General features: G+C 40.2%; 1 protein-coding gene across 1 annotated transcript in view; it reads left to right on the top strand.

The window, feature by feature from the left end:
- SCARF2 (scavenger receptor class F member 2) overlaps positions 1–12,428 on the top strand; it is a 364,459-nt gene that overhangs the window by 154,657 nt on the left and 197,374 nt on the right. The window contains exon 2 of the mRNA XM_069758527.1: positions 5,246–5,304. Within this exon, the coding sequence (XP_069614628.1) occupies positions 5,246–5,304 (59 nt within the window). The remainder of the gene's footprint in view (positions 1–5,245; positions 5,305–12,428) is intronic.

A 12,428-nucleotide genomic window follows, 5' to 3' on the forward strand; every position in this document is an offset into this window, starting at 1 on the left:
ATCAGAGGCTGAGTACTGATTAAAGTTCTACCCTTTGGGTATTTTTGTAAAGGAACAAAAAGCCTCTTGTGCTATTACGTATCAAAGGGACTCTATATAATCCATTTGATTATTTTCTGAGAAGGTTCAGGATGTTCTTTACTTGCACGCGGAATCAGTATCTGCTTGGAAAGAGAGGGGGAAATTGGACAGTAAAGGACTGCAGAAGTATTCAGTCTAAAGTTCTTCTCCAGATGGGTTATAAAAGTGAATGCATTCTTTGTCCCTTTAAATGTATGGACATGCTGGATGTAAAGATGTAGGATGTAAACAAGTGAAAAGTGTGCGCCATATAAACTTTTATTGGTCTGAAAACTTTGATATTCCTGAATTTCGGAACGGACTCCGCTGTCTACTGCAGTAATTCTATGCTCATATGCATCTTTCCAGCCATATAGATTCCGCTGTTGTAAAATATAATACTGTAAAATCCGAAAGTACCGTTTTAGGTATGAACAAAGCATAGCCAGCTATGTCCATGGAAAGGCAATGTACAACAGAATATTACATTACAGCACTAAATGTGATGGGCTGTTTGCATTATACAAACCTAACAAACCTAAGACCTAGACGACTACTGCAGTTTTATATATACATGAGTATATATATATATATATATATTTATATATTCACAACTGTACTATAGATTATGTAGATGGACTGCATACATTGATGGGAGACTACACCAAATGTAAGCACATTAAGTAGCAGATGTACTTTTAATGTTTTAGTCTTTAATTTTCTAAGTAACATTTTATGAAATGTCGATAGGACACTATATAAAACCCTGAATAATTATGTCCAATTTCTATGCTCCCGACCAATAACGTGAACGAAGACCTGTGGTCCAGTTTTTCTAATACAATGAGTTGGATTTATGGAAATTGTAAGAGATAAGAGTAGGCAAGACCAAAACATCTCTGAATCAATGAGGGTATCAGCATCTGAATGTGTATTATATCAACTTTAATGTGTTATTAAATGTTTTTTTCTTTGGAGGAGGGGGCACTTTATTAATTTCAATATTGGGTAACTCCAAAGTTTGCCCGCTTTGCCTACCAATTCTGTGTGATAGGGTCTGTTCACATCTCAGACACGTCTGAGTTGATGCCATGTAGTGTCATCTGCCATCTATAGCGTACCATTGTAAAAATATACATTTAACAAATATGTGTTTGCATTGTATACCATTCTTTGGAATAACGGAGTTTACTATTCTACACTGACATATGATGGTGAGACTGGAGCCAAAAGGACACTCAGTTGTCCTCTATCAGGCAAATACAACCATACATATTCAGCTTGTATGTTGGGATTTCTGGAGCATACCCAAACACAAATCACATGCATGATGTGAACATAACCTTAGATAAATACCCTGTTTCGGCTTATTTTATTAAATGTCTCCTTTACTGCTGCTTAGGTATGCTGCTCAATACATCCCTATACCTCTGGCTTTTCATAGCAATAAAAGCACTGAAGAATGAGAGAACACATTACAAGGGCTGCTACACATTATATTTTATTGTGTTTGCTTTTTCCTTTTACTGCTTAAAATCTACTGGGTATTTTTAATTAACATACATAAAAAGAAGAAAAATATATGTTTTACAGATCATCAAGATCTCATTCACTGCATAGAGCAAAATTACAAGTTATGACTTATTGGCACCATCCACGTGTTCTTTTTCTGTCCATGATTCTGCAGAATCTGTGCAGTATTTTCCATGTGAGCTGTGCAAAACCCCATCAGCCTGTGGCAGTTTGGCGATTTACCAAGCTGTAAATGATACTTTCCATGTGTAAATCTTTAAACGGCAAGCATCTAAAGCAGTCATTTGGCGAAGTGAAAGAAAAAGAATATGTTATTTCAGATCTGCAGCTTTGCAGACCAGGACGCAAAGAATCTTCTGGTCCTCACCAAGCACATGCAAATCTGGCAAGCAATAACGATTGTATTTGTATTCAACCCATAAAATGTAGTGGTACTTTAAGGGTTTTTCTGGTTCTATGCACATAAACCTTTAAAGGAACCTGTCACCATGAAAATGCAATCCAATCTGCAGGCGCCATGTTACAGAGCAGGGAGCAGATTGATATATACCATATTTTTTGAATTATAAGACGCATTTTCCTTCCAAAACTTGGGGGGAGGATGCAAATGTAGCTTATCGGGCAGGCGTCACTGCAGGCCCCGGGCAGGCAGGAGGAGGTGTTTGGCGATGCAAAGCTGCGGCAGGCTCCAGGCTTTCAGAAAATGTCAGGAGACTCCGCACTTTCCATCCTTTTTGCTGCGGCTCCCAAGATTTCAGTCTACACATGTGCTGCCTCCAGCGGCCATATTCTCGATGTCCATCGCAGTGAAGAGAATGGGAAGTGCGGGGACTCCCGATATTTTCTGAAACCCTGCTCCCGTCGTAGCCTCGCACCTCTGATTATCCCCTCCTCCCAGCCTGGGATTCGCAGCATTGCCCCACTTCTGCCACCACTGCCAGCTTCTTGCAGCAGCGACCTTGTCTCATCGGACCTCAATTCCATTGTAAGCTACCATAAAAGAGGACTATAAAACGCACCACCATTTCATTAAAACATATTTTGCTTTTTTCCTCCTCAAATTTTCGGGTGCGTCTTATAAATAAAGTACATTATGTGAGAAAAGATTCAGTATAATTTGTGTTTTTATCATTTAATCCTTTGCTCTTTCTGGGATTTTCAGTCTGATGCACACTATGTCCACGTTCACATGTTATGTATTTGGTCAGTATTTTACCTCAGTATTTGTAAGCCAAAAGCAGGAGTGGGTGATAAATGCAGAAGTGGTGATGTGTTTCTATTATACTTTTCGTCTGATTGTTCCACTCCTGGTTTTGGTTTACAAATACTGAGGTAAAATACTGACCAAATACTGAATGTGTGACCGACCGTGGCCTAATACAAAGAAAATCAGTGATAAAACCTCATGCTGGACTGAAAATCCCAGAAAGAGCAGAGGATACAAATACTGATTATTCTGAATCTTTTCTCCCCAATTTGTACATTGATCTACTCCACTCCCCCTGCTCTATAACTTGGTGCTGCAGATTGTGCTACATTCTCATGGTGACAGGTTCTATATTGTTGCATATACATATATTGGTGAATATGGACATTGCAGGGTGTCAATTCATTTTCACAGCGGGGACGCATAGATCATGCACTCCATCTATTACCTCATTTTCTGCAATTTTCTAATATACTGTATAACGCTTCACGCCGGTAAAGCCGTAAAGCAGGGCACATCTATTTGATGCAAGATTAAAGAACTGCACTGAAAAATAGCTTCAAATTATATTGTTTCAAATGAAGAACATGAAAGAAATTGTCGTGAGTATTAGTAGCCATCTGTCTTTATCTACAGATACCTGCCTATGGTTTCCAGGCTGCCGAAAGCCTTCAGAGAAGAGGCAGGTTATATGACAAGCAAGTCCCCATACTGTCATGGCCTAATTTGAGTAATTTCCACTTTTGGTGGGACTTAATCCACTCAGTTGTACAATGTTAATATTCACCTGAATAGGTTTTATTAGAGAATGCAAAGTATTATATTAAAAGAAAGATTAAAAATTGGATGTATAATTGATATTTTGGCAGAAAGTTACGTATTCTCTGAGGGTCTGACAGTAATTTTTTTCTTGACCTAAATTGAATGGAGCTTTTCAAAAACGTACATTCTTCTAAAATATGCGATCTCATCACGTATAAACAAAAATGATTTCTTTCTACAAATTTCTCAGCATTTAACACACATACAGCTCTCTACTTGGAAGGATTACTGCAGCTGGTTCACACACCAATAATTCTTTAGAGTTTGGGATCGATAGACTCTGCATTGCAGCAGTTGCCAGAAATGCTATTTTCTTGCATTTGGAAGAAAGCTTGGCAGGTTTGAAACATTAAGTGGATACAGAGTTCTCTCTCATGTATCACAGGAAGTGCCAAGAAATAAATATATATATCAATCTACATCTCATTGCAGACTATAGTTTGTGGGTTGGTTGGTTGTTCTGGTGGAAATGTTCCTGTAGTGCAGGAAGCACTGACCAAGAAGGGGTGTACCTGGCCGATACCAGTGATGACATCTGCTGTGGCCTACAGATGTGGGTCAGTTGGTATCAAGGGCTGAAAACCACTTTTTCGATCATTTTAGATTTAAACTGTGGAAGATAGACATTTATATTGCTATTTAGTACAATAAGAACGAGAACAGAAAATCGGGACAAAGGCATAACTAGAAATCAACTAGCTCTAGAAAAACACAGCAAACCATATGCTTATTGCCACTATAGTAGCCCTATACTTCCAATGTGCAGTTGGGGGTAATGGCGTTACTGGGGTTGAATTCAATATATATCAGGCAGGGTGAAAGAGCTGTATTGAAGTAGAGCGTTGTATGGCTTAACAGTAATTTCAGGAGAGGACATATCATTGAGGCAACCTGTGGAGCCGCACAAGGGCCCAAGTGGTAAGAGAGCCACTTCTATCTCCAAAGCAGATGGGACTGTGCTTTATGATGATCTGTTGGACTGCAAAGGGCCCATATACTGTTCTTGCACAGGGGCCCAGTTCTGTATGTGTGCACCACTGAGTAATTGCATGTATTAGTTCCCATCTAGTATTGTTCATACCCCAGAATTTTCATTACGTTCCTGACTGCTTGAAGACAGCTTGCATTTTGAAGCTTCCGGGTAATGGTGGGGAAAATGAGAAGGTCACATTATTGACCAAGTCTCCTACTAGCCATGTGGAATGGTATGCAGATGGTAAGTCTGTATACACAGAGGACCTGTCGGCTCTCCTGACTTTATCCTAGAAATAAATACCATTAAATGACGACTGGATGTTAACGGTTGGGGGGCAGGCCCATAACAATCTAATACTGTCCAATCAGTGCTGACAATGCCCAACTGTATGCAGACAGCCTCTTGACATAGGGAAAGGTAACACAACGTTATCAGTTTATTCCTAAATGTTTAAGAGGAATAATGGAGGAACTTCACCGTGCAGTAAGATAAGAAAATATTTAAATCCAACTTTAAATCCACATACACTGATTTTAAATCCATTTAAATCCACATACACTGATTTAAATTTTTTGTACATTGTGTAAATAAATGTGTTTATCTTTAAAGTTTTTACAGTATTTTTTTTTTCTCTTTTGAAAATGCAGTGGTTCAAGTTTTGCCTGCTGTGCAGGGTGGAAGCAGCTCGGAGAAGAATGTCCCATAGGTAAGCATAAACTTATATTGGTGTATTGGAAAAAGCAATTCTAGGGATGTCGTGAGAACTGGAAAATAGTGAGCAGAACAGTATTACTAGAAGTCGCTTAAGTGGGTTCTCTTGGAAGAGGAAAAGAATGTAAATGTGTATAAATTCTTAAGAACCTTTAATTAGTAACATGCATATTTTGAATTACAGAGGTAATAACTACAGTTAATTAAATGACCACCATCTTGTTACACTTAGAAACCTGCCCTAGAATGTGTTAGGACAGGTGCCTGTGCAGTAGGACTCTTCAGCCCCTCCATTTATGAGTAGAATATTCTGATCTAATATGTGAAAATCGGGGTTGCAGAGACTAAGAAGAGACCGCTGACCTTGCTGTCTATCCTGTCTTTCTGATTTAATACTGGAAATACCAAGGGTGCCCAGGTAAGAAGGACTATTCGCACTGCTGTCCACCCTGTCTTTCTGTTCTAATACTGGAGATACAAGATATACTGAGGTAATAAGATGCTATTTCACTGCTGTTCACACTGTGTTTCTAATCTGAAACTGAAAATACAAACGTTACAAAAAGGTAAGAAGTGGCTCCTGACATTGCTGTCCACCCTATATTTCTGATCTAATACTGGAGGGAGTATGAGTGCTGAGAACTGAGTAGGAGTGCTGAGGTATGTTCTCATTCCTGTTCACCTGTCTTTCTGATCTAATACTGGAGGGAGCAGGAGTGCTGAGGTATGTTCTCAGTCCTGTTCATCTGTCTTTCTGATCTAATAATGGAGGGAGCAGGAGTGCTGAGGTATGTTCTCACTCCTGCTCACCTGCCTTTCTGATCTAATACTGGAGGGAGCAGGAGTGCTGAGGTATGTTCTCAGTCCTGTTCACCTGTCTTTCTGATCTAATACTGGAGGGAGCAGGAGTGCTGAGGTATGTTCTCAGTCCTGTTCACCTGTCTTTCTGATCTAATAATGGAGGGAGCAGGAGTGCTGAGGTATGTTCTCACTCCTGTTCACCTGTCTTTCTGATGTAATAATGGAGGGAGCAGGAGTGCTGAGGTATGTTCTCACTCCTGTTCACCTGTCTTTCTGATCTAATACTGGAGGGAGCAGGAGTGCTGAGGTATGTTCTCACTCCTGCTCACCTGCCTTTCTGATCTAATACTGGAGGGAGCAGGAGTGCTGAGGTATGTTCTCAGTCCTGTTCACCTGTCTTTCTGATCTAATAATGGAGGGAGCAGGAGTGCTGAGGTATGTTCTCACTCCTGTTCACCTGTCTTTCTGATCTAATACTGGAGGGAGCAGGAGTGCTGAGGTATGTTCTCAGTCCTGTTCACCTGTCTTTCTGATCTAATAATGGAGGGAGCAGGAGTGCTGAGGTATGTTCTCACTCCTGTTCACCTGTCTTTCTGATCTAATAATGGAGGGAGCAGGAGTGCTGACGTATGTTCTCACTCCTGTTCACCTGTCTTTCTGATCTAATACTGGAGGGAGCAGGAGTGCTGAGGTATGTTCTCAGTCCTGTTCACCTGTCTTTCTGATCTAATAATGGAGGGAGCAGGAGTGCTGAGGTATGTTCTCAGTCCTGTTCACCTGTCTTTCTGATCTAATAATGGAGGGAGCAGGAGTGCTGAGGTATGTTCTCACTCCTGTTCACCTGTCTTTCTGATCTAGTACTGAAGGGAGCAGGAGTGCTGAGGTATATTCTCACTCCTGTTCACCTGTCTTTCTGAACTAATACTGGAGATACCATGAGTGTTCAGTTAAGAAGAGGCTGCTCACACTACTGTCCACCTTGTCTTTCTGGAGATACTTTTAGTGCTGATGATCGAAGAGGATGTTTATATTGTCCACACTGTATTTATTTATGATTTAATACTGGAAATACCAAGGATGCTGAGGTAAGAAGAAGATGCTCATGTTGCTGTCCACCCTGTCTTTCTGGTGTAATACTGAAATTATCAAGAATCCTGAGGTAAGAAGAGAATGCTCACCATGCTGTCCATCCTGCCCTTCTGATCTAATACTGAAGATAGCAAGTGCTGAGGAAAGAAGAGGCTGCTCACACTGCTGTCTACCATGTTTCTTATCTAATATAGAAGATCACGGGTGCTACAATAAGAGGAGTCTGCTCAACCTGCTGCACACCATGTCTCTTATCTAATACAGGAGAGACCAGGGGTGCTGAGGTAAACAGAGTCTGCTCACACTGCTTGGAAAAAGGGTAAAAAGAGATTCACCGCAGTTGCATAGTCCCTACGGAACATGGAATAAATGTTACTGCCATCAATGAAGATGATCAGAATGTAGTAAAAGAAATCCAGCTCAACGGTATGAAATCTTCAACTGCGTTTGTATGTGATTAAAATATGTCCACATGCATCATTAGTCCATAGATGGGAATATGTAAGCTTTTCTGGTGCACTTAGCACACTTACTCAAAGTTGAAGATTTTATTACCCTGAACTGGACTTCTACTAGATTTCTGCTCACACTACTGCCCCTTCATCCTTCTAATCTAATACTGATTGTACTAAAGGTATGGAAGTAAGAAGAGGCCACTCACACTGCTGTCCACCCTGTATTTCTGAAAGCTGAGTGGCTGCTTTGACCTGGGGACAGCTGGCAGCATGTGAAATGGGTTATCTCCAGCTCACAGTAGTCGAGCTCTTACTGCACATGCTCACTGGCAGATGTCCCATGAACATTCTAGGGCAGATTTTGGTCTGTGTAGCAAGACTGCAACCATTTTAATGTGATTACCTCTCTAGACACAATAAATGTGATTTGCTAATTAAAGATATTTGGAATTTATTTATAACTACATTTCTATTATTTATCCATTTTTTCCACTCCTGGAGAACTCTTTTAATTTCAGTAATCAATGCAATTTATATGTAAAAAATTTGTGTTAGACAGATGACTGGTAAATGTGGAGATATTCCTTTTAAAAGTGCTATTGTATACTTGGGATTACACCTCAGGTTAATACTGCCTACAGGAACATGAAAAAATTAACAAATAGTGCATGTAGAATGAATAATTAATCCGCTGTAATTCCAAATCCTTCTTGAAAGTCATTGGAGAGATCAAGAAGACTGTCAGATAATAATGTTATCCAGTTACCAAGTAGCTGTTTTATTTGACCTCCTCAACAGCTGTTTTAAAATGGGTCTTGATCCACAAAATCTGAAACCTATATTCCCTTCAAGTATTGTCGCTACTTATCCTATATGCAGTGATTGGAAGTATGAATAGATATTGGACTGGATGAATGCATCTCAGTGAGTTCCTTTAACTATAATATAGGTATGGCACAATGCCAAAGATTTCACTTACTTCTTACATGAGTGATATCGATTGAAAATTATTCAGTAGCTCAGAAATCTTCTAATCCTTGCAGTGCACAATGCGTACGCTGGGGAGATTTAGAGGTCTGCAGTACCGAACAGGAGAGTTCTCCATACAGTTTTATGGGCACCACACAGTCCATCATACAGTATTATGTGCACCACATTGTCCTCCGTACAGTATTATGGGCACCACATAGTACTCCATTCATTCAGTATTATGGGCACCACATAGTCCTCCATACAGTATTATGGGCACCACATAGTACTCCATTCATTCATTATTATGTGCACCACATTGTCCTCCGTACAGTATTATGGGCACCACATAGTACTCCATTCATTCAGTATTATGGGCACCACATAGTCCTCCATACAGTATTATGGTCATCCACACAGTATTATGGGCACCACATAGGGCTTCATACAGTATTATGGGCACCACATAGTCCTTCATACAGTATTATGGGCACCACATAGTCTTCCATAGAGTATTATGGTCCCCGCATAGTCTTCCACACAGTATTATGGGCACCACATAGTCCCCCATACAGTATTATGGGCACCACATAATTTTCCATACAATATTATGGGCACCACATAGTCTTTCATACAGTATTATGGGCACCACAGTCTTCCATACTGTATTATGGGCACCAAATAGTCATCCATACAGTGTTATGGGCACCACATAGTCCTCCATACAGTATTATGAGCACCACATAGTCCTCCATACAGTATTATGGGCCCAATATAGTGCTCCATACACTATTATGGGCCCCATATATTACTACATACAGTATATTGGCCCCATATTATGCTCCATACAGAATAATAGGCCCCATATATTGCACCATACAGTATAATGGGCTCCATATAATGCTCCATACAGTATAATAGGTCCTATATATTGCTCCGTATAGTATATAATGGCCTCATATAATGTTTTATACAATATAAGTGGCCCCATATAATGCTCCATACAGTATAATGGACCCCATATAATGCTCCATATAGTATATAGTGGCCCCATATTTTGCTCCATACACTATATAATGGTCCCATATAATGTTCCGTACAGTGTAATGGCCCCATATAATGCTTCATATAGCATATAATGGTTCATATAATGTTCCATACAGTATAATAGCCCCATGTAATTCTCCATACAGTATTATTGCCCCATATATTGATCCATACAAAATAATGACTCCATATAGTGCTCCATACAATTTAATGGGCCCCATATAGTGCTCCATACATAAAAACTAAATAATAAAATACTCACCTCTCCCCATTCCCCGCAGCTGCTCTCTCCTCAGCGTCTTCTGACGCTGCACTGCTTGGCAGAGGGTGTGCTGTAATGACGTCATCGCGCCCTCCGCCCTGAGACCTCACAGAGTGTCAGAAGACTCTGAAGATACCGGAGCTGCGGTGAAAGGGGAGAGGTGAATATCTGAGGAGGGCTGGTGCCAGCGCTGGCATCCATACAGAAAAATTGGCACCATATTTTGCTCCATACAATATAATGGACACCATGTATTGCTCCATACAGTATAATGGGCCCCATATAATGCTCCATACAGAATAATTTTTATTTAATTTATTTTACTCATTTATATAGCACCATTAATTCCTCAGCGCTTTACAGACGTTATTTGCACTGTCCCCATTGGGGCTCACAATCAAGATTCCCTACCAGTATGTCTTTGGGGTAATAATGGGCTTCATATAATGCTCCATACAGTATAATGGGCCACATATATATGTATGATGTGCTGGTGCCAGCGCTGGCATCGGGCTCCCCGACTAACGGCCCCACAGCGTGCTGGGGTCCCCGACAGCAAGTGCCCACCCCAATCGTCCAGGCCCCAGCACTTGACCGGGTGCGCAGGGTGGTGACGGTGGCCCTACATTTAGACATGCTGAGTTCTACCCATCAGTGCTCCTTAAGGCAGTTCATCCATTAACGGACAACACCTTTAACAAGTACAGACCGATGATATAACTAGTAGTGAAAAATTATGTGGACTGAACGATCACTTGTACTATTGTTCTACTTCAATGCACTATCATGTTATTGGCAGCACATATCATATTTACATAGGACAATGTGCTGCAACTCATGATTATTTTGCAGGCATAAACCAACCGATCAGCAGGTGAATTAGTGCTTTGCTTATTTGTCTTGTGATCATTGGCATGTTTACACAGGCAGATAAGCGGGAGTGAGCAGCATTCTTATAAACTTTTGTTCACCAGTTATCTACCTGTCTAACTGCACCATTACAACTTACCTTCTATGTAGAAAAGCCAGAAGTCTATTCTAAAGGCCATTTTAGCATGTAGTTAGAAAAAAAAAAGTTATGGTTTTTGGAGGAAGAAAAGGAAAAATTAAGAGTGTAAAAAAATAAAAAAGTCCAGGTCTTTAAATTGCTTGTTACCGTCCAGTAAATGAAGGATATTATAACAAATGGTTATAATAAAGGCTGTGGGATAATATAACACAAGAACCCACCCTGTAGTCACCTTCCACAGGACCACCGGCGTGTCTCCGACACTTCCGGTATTTGTCATTAGCTCCGTCACTGACGTTATCTTGACAACGCAGTAGCCATTTAGTACAATCAATGGCTTTAAAGGGGGTGTCCGTCTACAGTGGCAGAGCCACTGAGCTCACTGATTGGCTTTCGATGTGAGGTTAGTGACGCATCCAATTCCAGACATCAGAAGCGACGTCGGAGACTTTCCGATGGAGCTAGGGAAGGTGAGTACATTGCAGTTGGTTTCGTTATAATGACCTGCAGCCATAGACATTCATTTGCTAAAAAGGTTTAAAAAGGCAAAGTTTTGTGCGCAGAATGAAGCAGCAGGAGATTAGTTAACCATCACCCTCATCCAGACATCACCTGCTATGATCACGCCATGTTTCATGCTCTTCTGATTATCCTGTTATAAAATGGACAATATAACGCTATAGTATGTCTGCATGAAATAGGGACACTATCGTTGCCCAGGCTCTCATTTTATAGTGCAATGTATTGGCATTTTACATTCCCCAATGTATTCATATTGCACATTTACATACCAATTTAGTAAAAATAATCCAGCGTATATTTATTTAGCATTTTCTACTAGAAGCTTCATTTCTGATTAGATATTTGGAACTTGAAAATTGCCGCACAATAGTAGCACATTAGATTCATTTCATTGTGCCACAAATTGCTCTTCTGGCAGATCGTTAATATCCGGATGCTGAGTAGGTCCAAGTCAATCAGTGAGGCAATTTCCTTTCCTGAACCACCAGTGTTAAATTGCCAAATGTAAGGTTGATGATATTCCTATGTAATGAGTCCAAGTTGCTGCTTTATGCACTGTAATTTGCTGATTTTTTGTGCTCAAAGGAAGTTCACGCCAAGTATCGCGCAAGGCGCAAGTTCCTTTTGGTTTTGTATTTAATACATTTTATTCTCCATCATTCTATTCTTCATGTACTACTAAGGAGCAATTTCCTTGGGTATGACATGAGCAATGACAGAACTGAAAACCAAAAAATGTTAACCTTTTCACTGGTAAGGATTCAGTACATTAGGACTTTAAGGGCTGAAGCTGAACACTTAGTATCATACTAAAGACTAGGATGGAAATATTTTGAAACAATATTTTAAGTGCAACACTTTAAAATGGTGTGAAAAAGTTTGATTTCTAACCCTGTGTGTAAGGTGTCACTCGGACGTCCGATTTTCACATACGCGTTCTGTCCCTGTTTTTGACTGATGTCACA

Source organism: Ranitomeya imitator, chromosome 1, assembly GCF_032444005.1.
Source record: "Ranitomeya imitator isolate aRanImi1 chromosome 1, aRanImi1.pri, whole genome shotgun sequence".
NCBI classification, from domain to species: Eukaryota; Metazoa; Chordata; class Amphibia; order Anura; family Dendrobatidae; genus Ranitomeya; species Ranitomeya imitator.